Source organism: Gambusia affinis, linkage group LG16 (genome assembly GCF_019740435.1).
Source record: "Gambusia affinis linkage group LG16, SWU_Gaff_1.0, whole genome shotgun sequence".
In the NCBI taxonomy this organism is placed as follows: domain Eukaryota; kingdom Metazoa; phylum Chordata; class Actinopteri; order Cyprinodontiformes; family Poeciliidae; genus Gambusia; species Gambusia affinis.
This window is the reverse complement of record NC_057883.1, coordinates 7,279,985-7,303,989: the sequence shown is the minus strand read 5'-3', so window position 1 is coordinate 7,303,989 and position 24,005 is coordinate 7,279,985. Positions and strand designations below refer to the sequence as shown.

General features: G+C 41.1%; 2 protein-coding genes across 20 annotated transcripts in view; both read left to right on the top strand.

Annotated features, from left to right (window-relative positions):
• The window catches only part of dtnbb (dystrobrevin, beta b), a 35,972-nt gene extending 22,468 nt beyond the window's left edge, over window positions 1-13,504 (top strand). For 5 of the 13 annotated variants that reach the window (XM_044142571.1, XM_044142572.1, XM_044142576.1 and 2 more), the window contains 9 exons: window positions 3,492-3,582; window positions 4,551-4,639; window positions 4,738-4,851; window positions 5,940-6,036; window positions 6,362-6,382; window positions 7,398-7,557; window positions 7,979-8,068; window positions 8,160-8,223; window positions 9,260-13,504. In XM_044142571.1, coding sequence (XP_043998506.1) covers window positions 3,492-3,582; window positions 4,551-4,639; window positions 4,738-4,851; window positions 5,940-6,036; window positions 6,362-6,382; window positions 7,398-7,557; window positions 7,979-8,068; window positions 8,160-8,223; window positions 9,260-9,371 — 838 coding nt within the window. In that variant the 3' untranslated portion in view covers window positions 9,372-13,504. The remainder of the gene's footprint in view (window positions 1-3,491; window positions 3,583-4,550; window positions 4,640-4,737; window positions 4,852-5,939; window positions 6,037-6,361; window positions 6,383-7,397; window positions 7,558-7,978; window positions 8,069-8,159; window positions 8,224-9,259) is intronic. The other 8 variants (XM_044142581.1, XM_044142580.1, XM_044142577.1 and 5 more) reach the window with 3 other exon arrangements.
• A 3,256-nt stretch (window positions 13,505-16,760) lies between these two features.
• The window catches only part of dnmt3ab (DNA (cytosine-5-)-methyltransferase 3 alpha b), a 47,434-nt gene continuing 40,189 nt past the window's right edge, over window positions 16,761-24,005 (top strand). For 2 of the 7 annotated variants that reach the window (XM_044142564.1, XM_044142559.1), the window contains exons 1-2: window positions 16,761-16,864; window positions 19,775-20,049. In XM_044142564.1, coding sequence (XP_043998499.1) covers window positions 19,969-20,049 — 81 coding nt within the window. In that variant the 5' untranslated portion in view covers window positions 16,761-16,864; window positions 19,775-19,968. Of the gene's footprint in view, window positions 16,879-19,774; window positions 20,050-21,077; window positions 21,100-21,853; window positions 22,018-23,192; window positions 23,239-24,005 lie in introns of those variants that run through there. The other 5 variants (XM_044142565.1, XM_044142560.1, XM_044142561.1 and 2 more) reach the window with 4 other exon arrangements.

Below are 24,005 nucleotides of genomic sequence, written 5' to 3'. Positions count from 1 at the left end.
GGTGGGGGGAGAGGGGGTTTCCCACGTAATCTTCAAAATCGAACCATCAAGCCAATCATTTATGACATTAACATTTGAGTGAGATGAACAGAAGTAGAGTAAAGATGATTTCTGACGGCGCGGTGCTGGTTTTTGGGTATGTAACGACGTCACGCATCCAAACCCATGGAGGTCAGCGGACGGGTTTGTGTTGCGGCTCCAGTACGAGGAAAGGCGATGCTCTCCCGAGGTTCCTCTCACTGACGGTAACGCAGAAGCCCAATAACCTTTGTCTTGACATTTTGCTTTGTGAGTCAGCGCAGCTGTGTGAAGATGGCACTCGCAGAGGATGTTGTTGCCTCGTAGGGGTCAAAACAGCTGCACAGTTGCCATTTGAAGGGCCAAAGTAGCGCATGAAATCACACCATAACTGTTGTATCGGTAATTACTTCAACCATTGTTTTTCTTGTAATTTTTATCTATTTGCTTGACTAATTTGAATAATCTCCAGTCTTACTGATCACTTCTTAAACCCCTAGCAGCTCCTAACATCTGTAATGCAGAGAAACTCCAGGAAAAAAAACCCAAAAAACAAAACAAGAAGCACACTAGAGCAACTAGCATCTAAAATAAGAAGTGTTTGATTAATTGAAGAGACTACATGAAGGATTTAGGGGAGACGGCAAAGACAAGATGGCGGAAACTATGTCTTCTCCCAATTATCACAGGGATTATAGAGACCCAAGCAAACAGAAAAGGGATGACGTTGAAGTGGCGATGAGAACGCAGCAGGAATCCTGGGGAAGCAGCGTTATGGATTTTGCTGAGAGATGGGAACAAGAACACGCAGTCGCACTTTGAAGCCTTTTTTCACTCTCAGTCATGTTACAACCACAAGTTTCGGTGCATTTTATTGGCGTTTTACTACGTGATTTTGAGCTGGAAGGAAAAATACATTTCCCTAAGTGTGGCATGCATTTGCGCCAGTCCTCTTAGAGAGTAACTTTTTGCTGCAGTTAGAGTAAAAAAAATTACCTCCCCCTTTAGAGACACTGAAATGTTTTGTCATTTCTTCTTTGAAAGGAAAATTAGATTGAAATCATCCATCAATGGGACTTTTCATGTTTTGCTACAGATTCTCAATTGGACTCAGGTCTATACTTTCACTAGGACATATTATCATCCTCTGAACAAAATGTTTCTATGGCAACTCCAGCCCAGGGAAATAATCTACCAACAGAACTAGTGCTATTTATCAATATTCCAGAATATGCACCTATATTTTCTTAGTTAGTTTAGTCTTATTTACAGTGTACTAAGACATTTGTACTGGAAACCACACCAAAAATACTTGATGAGATTTTGTGTTTTTGCCGTGTGGGGGCCACGTTCAGTTCAGCCCGGTTGAGTTGTTCCCTGTCTTCCTAATAAATATTAATACACTGTTAAGATTTCCCAGCATTTTCTCCCCTGTTGTCACATGAAAGGCCAGTGAGTGAAATGTGCTCCTGCTGAATGAAGCTCGTTGTCGCTCTGCTTCAGTAAAGTTCATGTCATGCATCCAGTAGAGGAAAACAGCTACATTTCGTCGATGCTAACGGTTAGCATTAGCTTTGTGACTGCATCCGACTTTCCGAATGCTTTGGAATCCATTTATTTTATTGACTTTATCCAAATTGGAGCTTTTGCAAAAATGAATTCATGTTGGCGTTCTTTAACTCTGGCATATGTTCTTCAGTGAACTGAAGTCTTATTGCAGATCAAAACCACTTTCTGCTCCACCTTTGACCTTGACTTTTATGTTTTAGTAACTTTCAACAACAACAACAAAAATACTATTTTTATCTATGACCTCTATTTTTTTTTCTTTTTATTTCAAGTAAAGATGAATGTCACGTCTTCTGCTCCCTGTGGGGTAGGGCTGTATGATCGCAAGGTGAAGCGGTGAAAATACTCCAAATATAGCACAACACCTAAGCTGATATTGGCTTTCTGTCCCAGCGTTCTGACTTGATCCGATTCTCCGAACCTGAGCCTGCCGACGGCGATCTGGTCCAGATAATACTCTGAATAGGCGCGCTATCAGTTTGAAGCTTCAAAATTGTAGCGATGGGCAGTTTAGGCTTAAGTTGAAGACAAAATACAGGATGCATGCAGCAAATGTGCCAGATTGGGGAAAATAAACTAAAAGGTAAATTGGTTTGTTTTTGTCAAAAAAAAAAAAAAAAAGTAGGACAATGTGGACGTGGCATCAGAACTCCAAGAGTCGAGCAGAGCAATTCCCTGATGTGTCGCCATATTCTTACAAGAAACATCGGTATCAGCGAGTCTGTAAATTATTTAGAACGAGACCCATTTAGCAGGATGTTTTTTTAATGTCCCGCTCTGATTGAGTTCCTTTACATGGTTTTTGTTTCATCTTAATTTGTGACACAACATTGAGCCTGTCAAGGAATCTGAAGGACACTTCGGCAGATCCGTCAGTTCTGCCGAACCCCTCGGTTCATTCAGGGGTCGTTCATGCAATGATAACAAAGTAGCTAAAGTTGCAGTTTTCCCTGTTTTGTTTTGTGAAGGTTTCAGCTCATCAAACAAATTTCTATCTCAAACAAAAATACCCAAAGTGAGCAAAAAAAAAAAAAAAGTCAAGTCAAGTTTATTTGTGCAGCCCATTTCAAAATGATTCACATCATTAAAATATGGAAACAGGCAATAAACATTACATTTTTATCAAATGTCAACACATCAATCATATTCATCAGTGTTACTCAAAAAAAAACCTCTAAGAAGGTTTTAAGCTTTGCTTTAAAGGAAAATGCAATTTTGAAATTATTTGTGTATTGAGTAAAATTAGCTCTCCAAACCAACCTGGATCCAGATGTGTGTATATACATGTTCATCTTGTTTTACACATTTCGTTTCTCTTTGAGATAAATTTAAATCATCATTTGAGAAACACTATTTTGGATTTCCCCAGGTTATGTTTGTAGGATATTAAAGTGTCTTTGATGACCTGAATTCTTAAATTGGCATCAAATACTTAGTAAAAGAGGCACAAAAAAGCCACTTTTTGCTGTGTTCGTCAAGCTCGGTTAGAGAAGTCGCTCAGCACCGTTAAGTCGGTGCAGCAGCTTTACGGCCACGCTGAGTTTAATTGTTGGTCATCCTCCAGTCGGAACTGGAAATGCTCCCCGCACCGTTTGAGCATATGTCCCATCATCTGCCCACTCCATGTGTCCCGCCCATGATCGTTTTAACTCTTGGACAGTATTTGAAATCTCTTTGCTTGGCTGAAACGACCAAAGCAGATACTCATAACTGTCATAACAGCATCCTGCATGCTGCTTATCCGGTCATCATCGTTTCATTCCTCTGATCTTTTTTTGCTCGTTTTCTACCAATTCTGGACTCCTGAATTGATTTGTTGAAATATTTTTTCTCTGCATATGATCAGATTGACTGCGTATATGTGTGTGTGTTTGATGTTTTGCTCTGTGTTTGAATTTGGTCAGTGTTTTGGAGAGTCCCAGCCGGTTAGACGAAGAGCACCGGCTCATCGCACGATACGCTGCGCGCCTGGCAGCTGAGGCAGGCAACTCCACAGTAAGTGCCTCACCGTTTCAGTCAAGCTGTGTTTCAAACCTCCAAGTCATAGAAGTTATTGTTAGGAGCGTTTTTTTCCTTTTTAAAACCACAAACCTCAGTGTAATCTGGGGACTTTTATGGAGCAGACCAACACAAAGTGGTGCATAGCTGTGGAGTGGAAGGAAATGACACGTGGTTTTCACATTTTTGACATGTAAAAATTTGAAATATTGTGGTGATACCCCAAAATAAAATAAAGTTAGTTTTTTCTTAACCCCTCACGAACTCTACTACACCCATAGTCTAAAAGCAACTCATCCAAAACACTCGTAGTAAAATCCAAAACGTCACTGCGCTCTGTCTCCAAGGCTCTCTCCAGAGTCTCTCTCACCACGTCTCTCATGCTAAAATACAGACAAAAGATTTTTCATTGCTTGTTTTAAAAATACGGTGCATTTGAGGAAATCTGGGAAGTGGGTGTCATACTGCATTCAAGCATTTCCTGGTCACAAAACGTTCACTGAAGGGGCAGCAAATGCGAAAAATTTGCACAAAATTATAGCGAAAATGATTTATTATAAATCTGGCCTTATTTGAAAGTTTAAAAAAAAAAAGAAAAAAGGCAAAACCAGTATAAAAACACTATTTTTATAAAGTTGGGTGTCTGTGCTATCCAACAGCGTTGAAATGAACACTCAGTATGCTGCCATTTTTAAACGCGCCACGCCCATGACGACCTTCGACGGTATCTGTTATCTGCATTGGAAACTAGACGAAAAATTCACAGTCAGCGACTGTGGTGAGCTGAGTAAAAAATGCACACCACACTTTTCCGATTTCCATTGGTAAAAAGGTTTGAAAACCCATAGGTCAGTTTTTCCTTCCACTCTTCAGTCCACGTCTGTGGCTGAATCATGACAGAACGATAAAAAGCATGAACACTCTTGCTGTATTTGTAACTCTCCTCACTGGGTTTTGTGTTGCAGCAACAGTGTCCTCCAACAGACCTGAGTTTCAACTTCGATGCCAATAAGCAACAGAGGCAGCTGATCGCGGAGCTGGAGAACAAAAACCGGTCCGCTTCATTATTTAACCTAATTCAGTTTTCTCGTTGTGGGGGGGATAAAAATAAAAAAAGTTCTATTACATTTAAAATATATTTCCCCAAATCAGGGAGATCTTGCAGGAGATCCAGAGGCTCCGTTTGGAGCATGAACAGGCCTCCCAGCCCACGCCAGAAAAAGCCCAGCAGAACCCCACGCTCCTGACCGAGCTGCGACTCCTCAGGTACGAGATGAAACGACACGTGATGCAGCATCGCTGAGCTGACGATAACAGGAAGATACACACAAGTAGAGAGCCAAGGCATGCCTGAAAACACCTCTTCTCTTTTTCTTTCCTGAAATAATTTTCTGTCGTGACGCAGAGCTTGGGGTCACCTCTTGGTTATGTTCTTGGAAGAGACTTCTGCAGGAACAACAGGCTACACAGCCTCAAAGAACATCTTCTGTGTGTGTGCGTGTGTGTCTGCGTGTGTGTGTGTGTGTGTGTGCTCGGTCCTAAATAATAAATCGGAAAGCTTGCAGAAAGTGAACAGAGGTAGAAATGTTACGCATGTTGCCATAAGCAGAAGCTTCCATTTTTGCCAAAGTTATTTTAATCTTAGTTTTTGCTGTGATTAACAGGATCTGCATTTTGTTTAATCGGGTTATCTTTGTTTTAGATAAAATGTAGTTGTTGTTTTTTTTTACATTTAAGTTTGACCCAAAAACAAGAACAAGAAAATGACTTGTAAAGGGTAAAAAGATTCCAAACTAACACAACAGATTTTTTCACATTGGCAATATTCAAAATTACGTTATTGTTTTTTCATTGTTTTTCTTTTTTTTACTAGTCTTCTCTGTTCTCTTTCTGATCTGCTGCTATAATGTCCCGGATAGAAGTTTCTAAATATCTGGTTCAAAATATCTGGAGATATGTAGTTAAACACTATAAACAGCAGAGGGCGCTAACAAGCCCCAACACAAATGAAGGATTTCAGATTACTCTAATTTATGTATTTCTTTTGTCCACATGTGTCAAGTTGGTTTAAAAAAAATAAGTCTTTGTTCTCCTGTCAAAAACAATAATTAGATGAATTAAAAAAATAAAAAAAAGAACTCTGTGCTGAATCAGATTTTTTTTTTTTCATATAAATAAATAACTTTCAGCTTACCACAAATCAATCAAAAACTTTCAGGGTCAGCTTCACCTTTTTGTTGTTGTTGTTGTTTTGGTTTTGCACTCTGACTAGAACGCAGGCTGCTGTTTTTACCCAAAATTCACACGCGAATGAACAAGCCTAAAACGTGAACCGTGTCGCCTGCCGTCCTCAGACACAGGAAGGACGAGCTGGAGAGGCGCATGTCGGCCCTGCAGGAGAGCAGGCGGGAGCTGATGGTCCAGCTGGAGGGTCTGATGAGGCTGCTGAAGGTAAGACCGCCTCCTGATTCGAGAAGATTTACCTGCAGGTGGGAGCACGAGACCCCCAACGTAGGTAGAGCATTAAAACGTCTCGGGTCAGCTGCTCTTCTTTGGGTTTTCTTACTGGCTCGTTGCTGCTAAGCTACCTGCGATAATTGGGATTTGAATAGATGAAATGTGTCTTCCGCCCCACGCACAACAAACTACCTTGATGTTATGCCATGTAAACGTGTGCCATGTGATGCATGCAGAAATCACTTTCTCCTTTTTTTTCATTAATTTTGTTGCTCTCGCTCTTCTCGCTTTCTCTCTGCTCACCTTTGTTGGCTGATAGGATGAGGAGCAGAAGCAGGCTGTAAGTTGCTCTCAATTCGCTTTGCAAAGTGCTTACAGTAGTCGATGGTCCCTGCGCTTCCCTCTGTTCCTCACAGACACAGTTTGCGTACGTTTTGTGAAATCGACTTAGAAAAACATCACATTTTTCATTGACATCAACTCCTGACTACTGCGTAGATAATTCTTCCGTTGGACCTGAGCATGAAGGTTAGCGTCATCCTGTCCAATGATGTGTTCAAACCAATTCAAGAATACCGTGCTTTTATTAGTCCGGACTCAGCACAGGACCCATCCCATTTATTAACCTCCCGATTCAGTAAAGGAGTTTGAATGAGAGAAACTCAAGCAGTGGAGCATGAAGAGAAAACAGAGAACAACTGACAGTAGAGATCTGTACATTTAAATGTGGAAGTTATGGACATTTCTTAAGTATTTCACATCAGCTCTGACAAACCGTGTCAAATTTATTTTGTCTAACTGCATCAGGACTTAGTGAGGAAATTTACTCTTTTTTTTTATATACATATTTAATGTCTGACCATCTTGAGCTGGAAGTTCAACGTCCATAAGTGTCCATTTTTCTGCTCATAGAAATAAGTGAATTTTCCTTGGTGCATACTGCGTTGTGCAGTATGAGAGTCAGAGGTGATATTATTAAGTCATTGCTGCAGCATTTGGTTTGCTCGCGTGTGTGCGCGCTGTACCACTGACGCCTCTGTGCGGCATAAATGCGCCCACTAAAGCCACATTTATGCCGATAAAGGAAGAAAAAATAAGAAATTTAGAGCAACTTTATCTCAGTTTTACCGAACTTTTCTTGTCATTAAACGATGCAGTGCTTTAACATTTCATGTTAAGTATTTATTTTAGGTTGTTAGGTTAGAACATTTGACTTATGTGCAAGATTTCCTGTTGTGTTTATTCGCTTATCTGTTTTCTATCTGCCTATATGCTAGCATTGTAAAAAAAAGAAGAGGTTAATGATGCAGTAAATAGGTTGTTTAAGCGTTTTTGACTGATTTTGCCTTTCACAGTCCCAGTCTGGAGGCTCCCCTCATTCCTCTCCCAGTCACGGTGCCGGCTGCTCCATGCCCATGCCCATCCGCTCCACCTCGGCCGGATCCACCCCGACTCACACACCGCAGGACTGCCTGGCAGGCGTGGGAGGAGACGTGCTGGAGGCCTTTTCTCAGGGTGAGTCGAATCCAACTCCTTACCAAAAAAAAAACAACAAAACACTGATGTGGGGCGTGCTGTGGTGGCGCAGGGGGTCAGCACGCCCCACGTTTGGAGGCCTTAGTCCTCGACGTGGACGTCGCGGGTTCGACTCCCGGTCCCGACGACCTTTGCCGCATGTCTTTCCCCCCTCTCCTCACCCGCTTTCCTGTCTGCCTACTGTCGCAAAAATACGAGCCACTAACGCCGCAAAAACTCTTCGGAGAAAAAAAAACTGAAAAAAAAAACAAAACACTGATGTAAAAACCTGCTGAGAATCGTGGAGCTTCCGAAAATATTGAAGCAAAACTAGAGAAATGCCTAAATGGTATCGCAGCTGAAAGGCAACACGTTGCAAAGCAGAACAGAACCAATGATGGCCCATCTTATTGTTCCTTAGGTGTACCCAGAAACCTTCGGAACGATCTTTTAGTTGCTGCTGACTCAATCACAAACACCATGTCATCGCTGGTGAAGGAGCTCCACTCAGGTCGGTCTCCAGTCTGTGTTCAAGGAATCTTCCACTTCCATCTAACCCAAGTCGTTGCGTCTGAAATGTTGGGTTGTGTTTGTTTTCAAAGTGGACGACGCGGCGGAGGACGACGACACCAACATGAGGAATGGTGGAGACAGAGGTGGGTCCAGGTACTTGCTGATCCATTAGTCTTCTAACTGTACTAAAGTTAATAATGTGCGTCACACCTAACACAAAATTATTTTGGAGTTTTAAATAATATGTAAACGACCAAACCAGCAATTAAAAAAAATAAGATAAATTCAGAAACTTTTCTAAAACAAAAAAGGGGAAAAGCATTAAAAAAAAGACAGAAAAAAACAAATAAAAGAACAAAATAAATTACAATACGATAGACATAAAAAAAAACTAATTGCAGATTTTTTTTTCTCATAACAAAACAGTGAAATAGAAAAAATAAAAATGCAAGAAATCATTAAAAATTCAATAAAAACACAAGAAAAATATGTAAATTAAAACAAAAAACAGATGAAATAACTACAGCATAAAGAAACTAATCACAAAAAAATGAAAGCAAAGAAAAATGACGGAGAACATCTGTGATCTACGGAAACTAGCTTGTCTTCAAAATGTACCGAGTGAGTCCCCTAAAAGGGGGGAAAAATTAATAAAGAAAAAGAGAAAGGATAAGAAAATAATGAAACAATGAAATACGCAATGAGATAAGTAACTGGATGGAATAACTAACCAGTTTAATCAGTTATTAAACATCTACTCTAGAATTTATATATTTTTTTTTACATTTTATAACCTTTATCAAGGGAAGAAAAAGTGGCACGTTGTGAGGACTCTTGAGTTAATTAAACGAAATTAACCCATTGCACTTTGTTATTGACTTTTTGACAAGCGCACTAAACATGAAAAACTGAAGTGCAAGCACCTCCTGGCGCAGAAACAGCATCTGTTTCTACTAATGACTGTGTCGTTGCTGTATTTACTTGGCCTGGAAGCACACTGCATGGCAGCGATACCAGCTAATAATAAACTCATCTGGCTCTATTAAACGGCCTACTGCCGCCTTTCTCAGCCCCAAAAGAAATTAACAGTAGAGAGAGGCGCTTTGCCGCCGAGACAGATTTTCATTCATTCGCCCTTGCGGGGGCGGCGGCGGCGCTGGCGCTGAACGTGCTCTGTTTGTGCGTCCAGGCACACTGAGGGTACAAAAGCACTGAGGGGAGGAGATCCCTACCCCGGCCTGCGAGGACGTCCGGTCATCGACTGGGAAGACTCGGCATCAGCAGGAAGCCCCTGGCATTAGCACGTAGAGTAATGCATGCATCTAATCTAAAAATGAATTTCACTGTGTGAAAAAAAAGAAAAAAAAAAAGAAGAAGTCGTCACACCTTGCGCCTAGCAAGATGTGTCTAATTACCAAGTGTGTATGTTGTCCTGTAAACAAAACAAACGAACAAACAAGACAAAAAAAAAACTGCTGTAAAATTACCAGAACAATTTCCCTCATGAGTGGGAAGAACGGCTTGCTGTGCTTTTTATCTCCCATTCCGGCAGATCGTCCTGCACATAAACTACTGTAAACACACGGAGCCTTCTCACCGAGGAGACGTCCTGATACCACCTGCTCTCTGTCATGGCTTTTTCTCTCTCTCTTTTTTTTTCTTTTGAGTAGTTTACATTTGTTTTCTTTTCTTCTTTTTTTTTAAGGTTTTTGCATGACGTTGCACTCATGTCTGGATTTAGTTACTGTACTGTACAACGCTATGCCGGGTCTTTGATGGTGTTGTGAAGACAGCTGTGGTCTCAGAAGTGTCCTCTAAATTCATGCTAGCTGTGTTTACTTGCACAGGGGACATTCTGGGTTTTTGGGCTTGTTACTGTGAGAAGAAGCTTGAAGAGGCACTATTTATTTATATGTTTATTTTTTAATTATTACTGTTTTGTTTTTTTTTAGAATTTGCTTTACTGCCATGATTTATGTGATGGAGAGAGCCTGCCAGAGGAATAAGCAAAAGCCTGCTTAAGGTTCCTTTGCTGCTACTGTGACAGGAATGTTTATTCCCCTGAATTTTCATCTTTTGATAAGTGCTTTCATTTTGGACTAAAAAATTGACTCCCTCTTTCAGCACAGATGGTTCCAACGATATGCTGGTGATTTTAAATCTTTAATAGAAAACAGAAATTATGAGGTAAGAGCTACATTAAACTGATAAAGCTGACTTACGAAGTTTTGAATGCTTGGAACTCTCCCTCCCTAAAGCGCCATACAAAGGTTCCTGTTTTATTTTCTACAATACATTTCTACCCTGGTAATATATTGTTACCCTTTATCAGTGGAGACACAGGCGGGTAATGGCGGCCTCATTTTTGGAAATGATTCCTGTAGTTGAAAGTCACTGACTGTAAAACTACCACAGGCTCTTGTGAAACTTGTTACCTCTGAAAACCAGTTGTGAAATTGTTCAACTTAGATTTATGTGACTGTTGTCACGTGAAATAAAATTTATTTAAAACACAGGACAAACGACAGGAGATAAAGACAGGCTGGCGTTTGTATAAAAACGACCTCAGAAATCTTATGGCAAGAAAGCAAATCAAGCTAATTTACCTCAATTCTAAGCTAATATTTTCAGGGAATAATGCAGTGCAAAAATTCTTTGACATTAGGGCTTTTTTTCTTCCAGTGCTTCAGTGTAAAGAGCCAAATAAAACCCTCAGCTGGCTTCCAGAATAACCTGTGCATGTGAACACCCTGGATGAATCTCGTACTACTCTGCTGCTAATGTGCTCTCAGAGAGCAACGCTCGCCAGAAGTCTGCCGCAAAAAAAAAAAAAAAAAAAAACACAACAACGAGCCAAGTCTCCGTTACTCCCAATGAATACAGCCTGAAGGGCATCGTTAGCTCAACACAGCACGGTGCCTCCTTCCAGAGGACGCTGAGTGGCTGCTAGGCAACACGTTAGCACGGTAGCGGGTTAGCCGCAGGGTGGGTTAGCCGGCTAGCTCGAGGTCAGAATTTCAACGTTAACACTCGTGTGTGAGGTTGAAAGGCCACAGAAAACTAGGAAGTGCTTCAAATAGCTTTATTTAGGCGATGAAAGTGAGCAGAAAATGTTTATGTGCAATGACGGTAAATGTGCTCAGGGACTGCAGAGCTAACGGTTTGCTGTTCAAGTCCTGAAATGTGAGAAATACTGGGAGGTCGCGTTTAATCAACGAGTGAATTGGACTTGCTTCGGATCACATTTGTACGATTTTATCAGGACTTCCTAAAGCACATCTTTTGAGTAGTTTTGATCTGTTTTAGGTAGAAACTTTATATGCCTGTGCAGAAATCAATCAATCAGCAAATAATGAATGAGTAATTTGCATTGAGTAATTTGTGTAATGGCCACTTTTATTGGCACCCTTCATGAAGACGGTAAACAGCCTAACAATAAAAACTACATTTTATTGTAGCTCTGGAACCTCACTTTAAAAATGTGACAAATCCTATCTTCAATTCAAAGTATTTTTTTTTCACGTTAAGAAATAATTATGTTTAATTAAATTACTAATTATCTGTACTCCTAACAATCCCATTATTTAATTAATTAAAATATATATCCAAGCCGGTTTTTTTTAATACAATCTTGACTTTTTTCTTGTAGCTGATCAGCGTTTCTAGGGAGTTCTAATGATTAATCAATACCTTTTCTGGTTCCTTAGTTCATAAATATGATATGACAGAAACTTAATATCTTTTAGCCACTCTGATGGACGACTTCACTTGTTTAATCTGCGGTGCTGCACAGTGAGCAGGATGGTAACAAAAGTAAAAAATAAACAATTCAGAGCTCGAATTTCTCTAAATTTTCATTGACGATTAAAGATGGATCCACTGCAGGGCTTTGTGCACGTCTCTATCAAGGGTGCCATGAAATGTGTCAGAGATTTTAGGAGAGGAGTTTTTCTTAAGTGCTGTTTGGTTAGAAATGTTTTGTCTGTGGGTGACTTTGTGTCTTTTGGCAAAGCAAAGTGTTGCTTTAACAGAGGCTGTGAACCGGTTGGCCATGCTTATTCAAAGTCACACAGGTTATCAAACCATTTTACCTTTACGTGTAAGTTTGATTTCATGTTGTTTAATGTAGCCGTCTGTAAAAACAAATGTGCATTTTCTGGGTTATAGTTCAGTTCTTTAATCCTTATTTAACTGAGCTGCAGAAGATTTTGCTTTTTGTTTGTTTCCATTTCTGGTTCATGCACTAAGCCTGTCCTATAAGCTACATAAGAGGTTTCAGCAACCCGTGCGACACTGAGTTAAGAAAAAAACAAAACGAGGCTCCTCTGTTGCCATTCTAAGTGTTGATTTCATTTTTTTCTCCCATTCTTTTTTTCTCTGTTTCAATGCATATTGTCTTTTTATTTCTATGATTCTGCTCTGCAACATTGATGGAGTCTAGTCGTTGTAATGGGTTTATCAAAAACTGCTAATCACCTGGTACACTTTCATTCGAAAGCAGGAAGAATCATTTTAACCACTGCTGCTATAAAACAATGTTTCGGCCCACAAATTACATGTGACAACGCTAAGATAAAAAAAAAAAAAAGAAAACAAACAAATGGGACTGTTTCCTCTTTCATTCTGATCCTGCATTTTATTGCAAATCTTAATCTTTCTGTTTTGTTCTTTCAGTTTGTGCCTGTAGCTGTACTGTAAAGTGCTGTATAAAGTAACCATTCAGCAAACGAGATAATCTGTCAGCCTCAGTGTCAAGGTTTTAGTCTGTGACTTTGTAGAGATTTTATTTACTTGTCAATTGTTTTTCTCGTGTTTTTTGAGGTGGGGATGGGGGGGGCGGGGATCTTACGCTCAGCCTTTACATTTGTGCCAAACTGTTTGCAGACGTTGTGTGTCATATAAAAACACAGGTATATATCAAAGTATGTCTGCATTATTAGTCTGTCGTCGACCTTAATCTGTTCACTGAATGCCTGGGAATGGAAAGTCATCTGCTGCTGAAAAAAAAACAAAAAAACACTCATTTAAGAGTTATACTATTATTATCAAAATGGGGAATATATATATATATATGTATTCTTTATATATATATTCCAGAGTGATTCATTTTATTTGAACCCGTCCTGAGACAATATTGTATGTATCCCGCCCTGTCAGGCCAAACTCGGGTTAACGCAGCTGGTCACACAGAGGTGCGTACACTGTAATCCATTTTGTTTTTTTCTTTCGTTTTTCACAGAGACAAGGTGCAAAGCAGCCAGCACAGCTTCCCTGATGTTATTTAAATATGTGTGTGTTCTGTACGCTTACGCTTCTTGTATGCATTCGTTCTCATGTTGATTTGACGAAGCATAGTTTTATGTCACAAAACCACAGTTTTGTTTTGGCTTTTTCTTTTGTAAATACATCAAATGTGAGATATATTAAAAAGATTTAAAATATGAATCGAGTTGGTCTTTTCATGTTTTCTCGTCTGCTGTTGGATAGAAATACTCTTGAGTGCCAATTAACCGTCATGGCCTTTTTTTTTTTTCTTTTTTTTTTTTTACTGTGGGAGGAAGCCGTACCCGCAGGGAAAACATGCAAATATTTATGCACCAGAATCCAAAAACTGTATTTCTAATTTGACCCAAAAGCTGAATTTTTGCTATTGGAGCAGAGGTTGGCTCTTTTTTAGCCAAACGTTAAATTAAAAAAAAGGACAGGAGATGAAACAAGATGGGGTTCACCTTCCAGCAGGACGAGGCACTAGAGATGAACTAAGAATGGCCCTGTCAAAGTTCAGGCCTGCATTTTCTTTATGAAAATCTATTACATTGAATCTCAGTCAGTCTCCTCTGACTGTATTAACTATGGTTGTGTAAATGCAAATGTGTGCCACACCTTTGAGAATTTTACAAAAGTAAAAAGTAGCAGTAGAAAGTAAAGGAAAACAATGTATATTTAGCACTGCACGTTTCGACACTTTGTACACCATTTACATACTTTTAGCGACACAATCATCCTAACACACTATGTCTAAAGAGTCACACACAGATCACCCAAATCACACCCTTCTCCCAACAGCAGGTGTCGCTAGAAGCTCATTTTGGCGACTTTTCGGCTGCATCCTTCTCACTGTTACGTTCTCGTTTTTGGCACTGCTTTTCTTGCTGTTTTTATAACCAGTACACATTTACCGATAACAGTAACAAACGTGAAAAACAATATGTAGCAGCAGCAGTACGTTTTCTCGTAGATCTCAATACATTCTATGTGAAGTCAGTTTATGTGTTACAGTATACTATATAGAATGTGGAACACAGTCTCCTATTTTAGCGTTCATTCAGTCAATAATGGACTTCTAATTTCATTAGGCTAGGAGAGAATTCCCGTGTTAGGAAATATATTTGACCCAATCACCAGTTGAACACTTGGTTGACATTGCATATCGATCACAGGTGTCAAACTCCAGTCCTCGAGATCCGCTGTCCTGCAGCTTTTAGATGTGCCTCTGCTGCACCACACCTGAATAGAATAATTAGGTCATTAGCAAGGCTCTGGAGAACTGATATACACGAGGATTAAGACATTAAGGATAAATGTGGCACATCTAAAAACTGCAGGACAGTGGCCCTCGAGGACTGGAGTTTGAGATCCCTGAATAGATAATGGAACCAAGGCTTGTTTTAAATTTTAGCTTCACTTCTTTTTTTACACTTACAGTTTTTTTTTTATTTCATTAGTAACCCATGACTTCTTGTTTCCATTGGGTAGAAATATGATGTGACAGAGGTGCATATCTTTGAGCCATATTGACCCATAAATAAATATATATAAAAAATTCCCTTCTCACCCACCGCGGGTGGTGATTCTTCTTCCTCTTAGCTCGGGTCCTCTACCAGAGGCCTGGGAGCTTGAGGGTTCTGCGCAGTATCTTGGCTGTGCCTAGGACTGCACATTTCTGGACTGAGATGTCTGATGTTGTTCCTGGGATCTGTTGTAGCCACTGTTCCAGTTTGGGGGTGACTGCCCCGAGGGTCCCGATGACCACAGGCACCACTGTGGTCTTCACCTTCCAGGCCCTCTCCAGTTCCTCCCTTAGGCCCTGGTATTTCTCTAGTTTTTCATGCTCCTTTTTCCTGATGTTGCAGTCACTTGGTATTGCCACATCCACCACAACGGCTTTCCTCTGTTGTTTATCCACCACGACTATGTCTGGTTGGTTCGCCCTCACCATTTTGTCTGTCTGGATCTGGAAGTCCCACAGGATCTTAGCTCGGTCATTCTCCACTACCTTCGGGGGTGTTTCCCACTTTGATCTTGGGGGTTCCAGTCCATATTCTGCACAGATGTTTCTGTACACTATGCCTGCCACTTGGTTGTGTCGTTCCATGTATTCTTTCCCTGCCAGTATCTTGCACCCTGCTGTTATGTGTTGGACTGTCTCAGGGGCCTCCTTGCACAACCTACACCTTGGGTCTTGTCTGGTGTGGTAGATCTGGGCCTCAATTGCTCTGGTGTTTAGGGCCTGTTCCTGGGCGGCCATGATGAGGGCCTCTGTGCTGTCCTTCAGTCCAGCTTTTTCCAGCCATTGGTAGGACTTTCTGATGTCAGCCACTTCGGTTATTTGCCGGTGGTACATCCCATGCAGGGGCTTGTCCTCCCATGATGGTTCCTCCGGCACCTCAGGTTCTGTTCCCCATTGTTTGAGACATTCACTGAGCACATTGTCTGTTGAGGCTTTGTCCCTGATGTATCTATGGAACCACACAGGCTTCTATAGATGTATAATTATATATATATATATATATATATATATATATATATATATATATATATATATATATATATATATATATATATATATATATATATATATATATATATATATATATAAACAGAGAGAGGGAGAGACTGCTTTGTAAGGTTTGCTTGCAAGGTTTTTAACATTTGACAATTTATTAAATTTTAAAAAATCAGTCGTTTTATGATCAATGATCTCCTTTGATATAAAGTTTTATTGTTGTTATGATCTATTATTAGACGTTAGCACGTTTCATTGATTATTAAGAAGGATGCCTAAAATTTTCAACATGCCATCTTCTCTGCCAGGCTGTTATTCTACATAAGAATTTGGTTAATATATAAAATTGATCATTTATAAAATAACGTGAACAAAAACAAGTATACTATCGTTTTCAAAATGGATGCTTCTTAGAGGTGCTGCCTCATTTCCTATCAGCAACAAACTTGAATGAATGTAAGAAATTTCACATCTAAATCTATCATGGACATTTATAATTGTAGGCTGGGTTTTTGCTATCTCCTGAACTTCAAAAAACCCCTCATAATTATGAATTTGCTGTCTCGTTATTCCTTTATCTCATAAACATGTCCTTGTCGACGATTAGATACAACGGTGGTATGGTGTTGACAGGTTCGTCTTGTATCAGGAGGGTCGCTGGTTCGAACCCCGTTCAGGTCTCAGTCGCTGTCCGTGATGAAAGACTATAATTTGGAACCAAATGATAAACTTACAAGCATGAACTTACTATCCGCAAAATTGTAGGTCACAGAAGTATCTATAACCTTTGAAATAAAGCTAAGCCAGCATTTCTTAACACTACTGTGTTTAGGACCCGGTGGAAACAAGAGCGGAGGCGTCTCCAGGCCTCCGTAGTGCTTGCTGCGCATCTGGAGAGGAGGTTCTGTCAGGCCGGGGGTGGTGGTGGAGGACGGGGGCGAAAGAGGAAGGAGGCTCCGGGAGCAAGCGAGACAAAAAAGGGTCAGCCCTGGGACTTGGGAAAACTGGGTAACGAACACACGGTGATTCACGCTTTTTTTTTTTTTCTAGACGCGACGAAGCCGGCTCTCTCGTAACCGCGCAGGAAGGGTAACCTTTAGGAACAAAACAAAAAAAAAACCCGAGAGCGGAAGGCGCTCGGTGGAAACGGGGAAATAGCGAAATGTGGGGGGTCGCTTTCCTTGCGGAGGATGCTCACTGGAGATACAGAGGTGAACTTGACCGTAATTTAGACCACAGGGCCGGCTTCGCGGTTTCGTAATAACACTGTAGACGGACTAAAAGGAGATAACGGGGGATTTACCCTTCAGCAGCCGTGGCCCGTAAGACGGCCACCATCCCCTGGGTCATATTGCAGACTTCCCATGCTGCAGAAGATGTCTAAAACTTTGCAATTGTAAGAGATAGCCACTAGAAATTGCAGAAGATGCCCCCACGCGATAGCTTATCTGGAAGCATGTGGCTTAGATGCAAGGCTAATTAGGAGCCGCAAAAACGCACGAGTGACCCCCAAATCGGCAGAAAAAAGAAATCTCACAGCACATTGTTTGACTGCAGAAAGAGCTCCCATCCTATGTGGCTTATGAATAAATTTCAGACGATTGATCATTTTTAATTAGTCCACCAAATGACATGAAAGTAGGTATTCATTATTTTTTAAAAAAAAATCACATTTCCACGAGTACGACAGCGAGCTCCGGCTGTGTGAGTATGGCAGGCTGCTGGAGGAGTAACTTCAGCCCATGTGCAGATGAAATATTAATGCACAAAAATACTTGCAACGTCTTAATAATCCCGCAGCATTAAACAGCCCACACATTAGCGCCCTGGCCATTTAAGGAGGACTACAGCTCGGCCACTCTGTGCGGGTGGTGTGAACGGGCCTGCAGGCTATAGTCGCCATACAGTATATCTATAGAAGCCTGTGTGGTTCCTATAGCTGGGTGACGTGAACTCAACAAAGAGAAATCTGAGTCTCAGAGTAAAGCCAAGTTGAAGTGAGGAAATATGCAAGTGTGTCAGGGGGGCAGGGGACGGTGCGCTGCTGCAGCTCCTCATGTTTTAATGTTGCGACACAAATGGAAAAGTTGGCGAGATTTTGGCTTTAGAATAAGAAAACTTAAAAAATAAATAAATAAAGGAATTAGTTCTGCAGAAAGAAAAATGGGTCACAGTGCAAGCTGTGTATCCTGATGTTTTTTTTTTGGTGTGTTTGTGTGTGTGTGTGTGAGAGAGAGAGAGAGAGAGAGAGAGAGAGAGAGAGAGATTGTTAGAAATGAACCGATCGGGCTTTTTTCTGGCTGGTTCCGATTTTCAGTTTTTTACCTGCTGATTCAGGTTTATGCCAATTCCATATTTTTAATATAAGATAGATGGAGAGAGAGAGAGAGAGAGAAATAGCTGAATCTATTTCATTTATAAATGCATCAACCAGAAAAAGAAGTTACAAGTCGATGGCGTTTCTTAGTGCGGACTACATTATTGGAGTTGCACCGATCCAAGTTAAAAATTTGACGTTTGATGGGTGCATCTCTAAAAAGTGACACTACAACCTCATGCAAATTTTGACTTTTCCCAGCTTTGCATTTCCTTCCGCCCTGAACACAACCCCCTTTTTACAGTTACTGGTCCTCTCAATAACCTGTCAGTCAAACAGTCTCACTCAATCTCTGCAGCCATTTCTGCTGGGATGCATTTCAAAGACGGTGAATTTATTCACTAGTAAATATAGATTGACAATGAAAGTCCACAAGTGGGTAATAAAGTAATGTTTTAAAGAAGATTTTAGTAATCGTGGACTGTATCGATTATTTTTTACGATTAATCAAATAATCGGAAGTCTCTCTCTCTCTCTCTCTTTCTTTCTCTTTCTCTCTCATATCAATACGTCGCTGTTCCCAACGATTGTTTTGAACCGCCCCACCAGGCAGTTCCGAAAGGAGAAAAGCTGTCGTACTCTAAGCATCGCGCCAGGCAATCTAAGAATGCTTATTGGTCCAGCGAAAAATTCATTCACCGTTGTGCTGCTATCATTTAGTAACAACTCACAGACGGAAGTGAGAGCGCTGCCAAACACAAACAATGACCGGCCGTAACGCGGTGCGCTAAAAAAATAAGAAACATAATTTAACGATGCTTCGAGGCAGATATGTTTTCCTTGAGAAATTTTAATAATGGAGTTACGCGAGTTATTCGAGGAATCGGTACAGCCCTAAAGCATTTATTTCCACCGCAGCATTTCAAAAACAAAATCGGGGGAAAGGACGAAGAAAAGTCTGTTTTTTGTGTGTTTTGGGTTGATGACATCACAGGAGGCATAAGAGCCGAGCTGATCGGGTGGCATTAGTGAACACTGGGATGGATGAACAACTTCGGAGAGATTTTGAGAGATTCTGAAGCATTCAACTCCAGACTCTGTCCTGCTCCGCTTCACGAGGCACTTTTATAAAATGGTCACAGGTGTCACCACAGCGTTTTTGCTCCATTTGTGCAGAAGTCAAACAAACACTTTTTGAGTATTTTGAATAAAAACATGTTAACAGAGAATGGGGGTGGGGGACACAAGAAAAACATTAGATCAGTTGCCTTATGCCTTATGTGATGTCACCAGAGGCATGCTTGTTTTTGTTGTTGTTGTTGTTGTTTTTAGGGTAGTTAATCTTGAATAAATTATTTACAACTAAATCTCAAGACAAATAGAAAAGAAGAGCACAGCTTGTCGTTCTCTAGGCGATGAACTAAATGTGAAATGAGTTTCAGTGATTTTTACCGAAAAGTCCTGATAGCAGCTTTAAACTTTTTCCCACAAGAGTCAAAACCTCTTTTCTTCATCCACTGATCAGAATATTCGCGCTTCTTTCATTTAAACTGACTCTAATGAACTCATTGTCATTATTTTTTTGTTTCCCTCTATTCTAGGAGAGAAGAGAAGAAGGGTCATCTCTAATTTCATTATTATTATTTTTTGGGGGTTCCTTTTTGAAGTTCATTTTCACTGGAAACTCCCCCCCCCCCCCTCCAATCTCACCGCCATTCATCTGACATCTGCCCCCCACCCCCACCCCTCAACTGCCCTCTCAGCCCCCCACCGTAAAAGCCTGTACGACTCAACAATGCCATCCAACACTGTCACCAACTCCAACTCCATCTCATGCAAGGGCTCGGATTTCGTGGATTCACCCGGAAACAGAATGGTAAGAAACGACACGTGATTAATACCGTGTTTACAGCTGTTGGCTTTTGCAAAAGTACAAATAATGTACGGAGAGATCTGTAGTTGAGAAGAGGCGCTTGGAGAGCGCGTTCCCTACCTCCCGCTTGCACGCTCATAAAATACACGCGATACTTTACTGACAGATAATCAGTTATCGAGTAAAATTACAGATCTTAAGGCGTTTCTACTGAGATATTGCACAGATAAATCCCCGACTCTAATCAAGAGTCTCCAAAGAGGTGGATGAATCCAACACCCTGCGGCACGGACGTCCCTCCTGTTCTAATAGGCGCCGGCTGATAACTGCAGCATCAGCTCTGCGCCGAGCCCGCAGCATCACCGGATAACGTGACGTCTGCAGGTGTAATGGTGTGGCGGCCGACGTGGGCGTTGGCTGCTGTGGGTTCAGTCAGAGCTGGATCGGCTCCACAGCTCTCTTCCATTGGAACGAGGTGGTGGGATGGAGTTGGGGAGGAGGGCTGTCCTCTTCCTCCCATGTTCCCATTACACAGCGCTGCCCTTCGTCTAGTTGCCTGGCAACAGACGTTGCCTTTAAATACCCGGCTACCCAGACAGGAAGCGGCGCGGAGACGTCGACGCTACGGCGGGGTTCACTCCAGGCGAGACCAAATTGCATTGCAGGCTTCTTTTTATTTATTTATTTATTTATTTATTGTTTTGAATGAGGGAAAACAACATGTTTGCAGGGTGGAGAGACAGCATTCTGATTTGGCTCAGTTGGTGTCTGCTCTTCCTGCCGCAAACAGGATCGCACGATCCACGAAAGTGGTTCCCAAATGAGCCTGCACACCAGGCTGCACTCAAAACATGCTATTATCTATGCAAATGTTGCTGCCCCGGTAGGGAGAAAGTAGGGGGGAAAAAACTGAAGCACCAGGCACTCTATTAGATATCACACAATGAACTGAAAGCATCTGGAAAGCACGTGCAGAAGGACCCCTAATCGCATTAGGCCACAGGTATACATGTAAAGGCCTGCTGGTAATGGCGGCACTACTCTCCGGAATAGGTAGATTTCCTTTAATTTTTACCGATTACAACACGGAGTCACTCTGATCATCACATGCACGTCTTTATGTTAATTAGTTTATCCGCCGGGGACTGTCATGGCTGATGGATTCATCTCATTTCGGCGGCACGACGTCGTCAGGGTACAAAGCAGCTCCACTTTTAAAGTTGCATGCGTGTATAAAACCCAGTTCAACGGGGGCGGGGAAAAAAGGTGTTTTTTCCCCGTTTTGTTTTAAGGCTTTTTAAAGATTTTTTTTAAATTCTTTTTTCCAAATCCATTGAATTTTTTTTTTTTTGTGCAAAACAAAATATGCTACTTTCTGAGGCATCACGGCTGTCGCTGTTATCGCGAGATTACAATCCCAGAAATATCGGCGCGGCTCCTCAACCGGAAGCTGTCTGGACCGCTCACTATGTCTTCTCAAGAAGTTTTTTTTGTTGTTGTTGTTGTTTTTATGCCTTCCAACTCAGGGGAATGAGATAAAAGTGTGAAGCATGATAACCGTGTATCTTATTTGCATTTCAGTCCCAAAGCTAAACGTAAACCTGCCTTTACATTACGAATCACGCTCAACTCCGATCAAAAGTTCTGCATGCACGAGGCGCCGCTGATGTAGAAATAACGCAATTGCTGGTCATCTACTGCAGCAGTGACGCAATGATAATATTGCTTAATACCACGCAACACGATGCAATTCATATATTTTTTTTTCTTCTTTGTGCTACTGTATTTCACAGATGAGACTTTCATGCAAATGTGCAAAAATTCATTTTGAGCAGGAATGTTTGGCTTCATTCTGGACTGTGAAAAATGCTGCCTCCTATTTGCTGACTGCTCCGGCCCGCGGCCCTTCATTGATCCGATTGGCTTAGCCTTCCTGTGACGGTGATAGATGTTGTTCTGTGATACACAAAGGTGACAGATTCCTCGTCCGATCACCTGCTAAATGTGATCGGATGCTTTAAAGCATTTCTCTTGTTCTTTCCCACATCTATTGATTATTGATCCCAAAACTGTAAGATTTCATATCTCAGAACATGTTTGTACGACTCTTTAAATCCTTTTTTTTTTTTTTTATTGTTTGTCTTATATTTTTTGGAATATAAGGGAGTTCATATTTGTTAACAAAACATGAGGGATGCACTTGATCTTAGAAACAACAGGGGGGAAAAAAATCTCCCTAAGGCTTTCTGAGTTGCTATTCTGGGGCTTTTTGTTCAGCTCACATGATGAAGAGCTAGATCAGTAATGTGACAAGTTAGCAAAGTCAGGAAACCAAAGAAGAAATGATCCAACGTAGCCGGTTATTAAACAGACCGAATGTTCTCGGCTTCTGTTTTAGAGCTCTATGTTTAGCGCGGTGGCCTGCAGGACGGTAAACATCAGCCTCTAAAAGGTTTTCTTCCTGGTTCGCCTTTTATTTAGCTCAACTCTTTGCAATTGTGATCTCATTTTACCAGAGCGTCTTCTTCTAAATCAGGGGCGTCAAACTCATTTTCGTTTGAGAAAATGAAAATGATGTTAAGATGTTAAGAAATGTTAATAAATGATGCAGAAGATGTTAATAAAACCCATTAACAAACTGCTAAAGTATTAATAAATAGCTGTCTTTTCATTTGATAAGGACTTTTTAAATTAAATGATATTGAACAACTTTACGCACATATCAGTAGCGCTTCAAAATTTGTGACTTATTTGCAGTTAAAGTCACAAATTTTGTTGTGCTACTTTAGAAATATTTGTGAGAGATGTCCTCCTAAAATAATGGCTGAAGTAATTTTTTGTGAAATTTTTTTGGGTAAAAAAAAAATTAATCACTTTCTCTTTTTTTTTGAGAAAAGATAATTTAGACAAAAGAAGAAGACACTTTTGGCAAGAAATGACTGGACTGTTTGTTTACAGAGGTGACAATATGACAGTAAATGGGACTTTTTGTTACTTAGCATCAAGTCGTTGTGGGGTCAGTAAAAAAAAACAAAATAAAAACAACAACAAACAGAAAAACCCCGCAGAGCCGATCAGAACGTTTAATTTTCTTCCATCCTGTTGAAGTTACTCATTTCCTGTGTGCTCTATGCTTTGTTTTTTAGCCTGAGGCAGCTGAGTGGCAGAAGTAAGAAACACTGCCTCCTGCAGGTGGGAGTTAGCAACACTTAAACCCCAATTTCTTTTTGACGATTTTCACGTAAACTTGACGACACACAATAGTGTGGGGATTTGTTGATTTTGGGCGAATTTCGTGGCTGTGGAATCAAATCAAATCAAAAACTGCTTTGATTTGATTGACACTGAATCGCACAACCGTTACCTGGAAGGTTCTACTTAAGCTTCCATCTGGAGTTTAGAGGGCCGCATAAGAAGCCAGATTTGACCTCCAGGGCCTTGAGTTTGACTCAGAGCAGCTTTCTTCCTTCCTGTTTTGTTGTGCGCTAAAAGGCCAGATTTGCACTACCAGTCGTTGTCCTGTTGACAGATGCTCCCGCCTTAGCCGGCCACTTCAGCTCTCCATCCCCCCACCGCCTCGCAGTCGCTCTTATTTACATTCAGACTTGGCGCTGGCGTTCCCTTTCAGTCAATACCGAACTCAAAGCCTCTACATTACGGCCGTCTTTTCTCTCGTCGGCCTCGGAGCTGCCGACATGGAGCTTTGTTCTCGCCGGTTGACAGTTTGTATTAATCAAAGGGAAATTGCAGCAAGGGAACGTGGGGGCAGGTCAGCGCGTTTGTAATGGTGTCAAGGGCCAATTGTCTTGAAGGTCAGCGGCGCATTCGCAGAGCTTTCACTCCGGCCTGGTTCAAGAGAGCATGTCATTCGGTTTCTATCTGTCTCATTGTCAGCTAAAGACGCTCCGTGACCTGCTGCACTTTCCTCTAATGTGCAAGTGTTTCATTGCTTCTTTTTT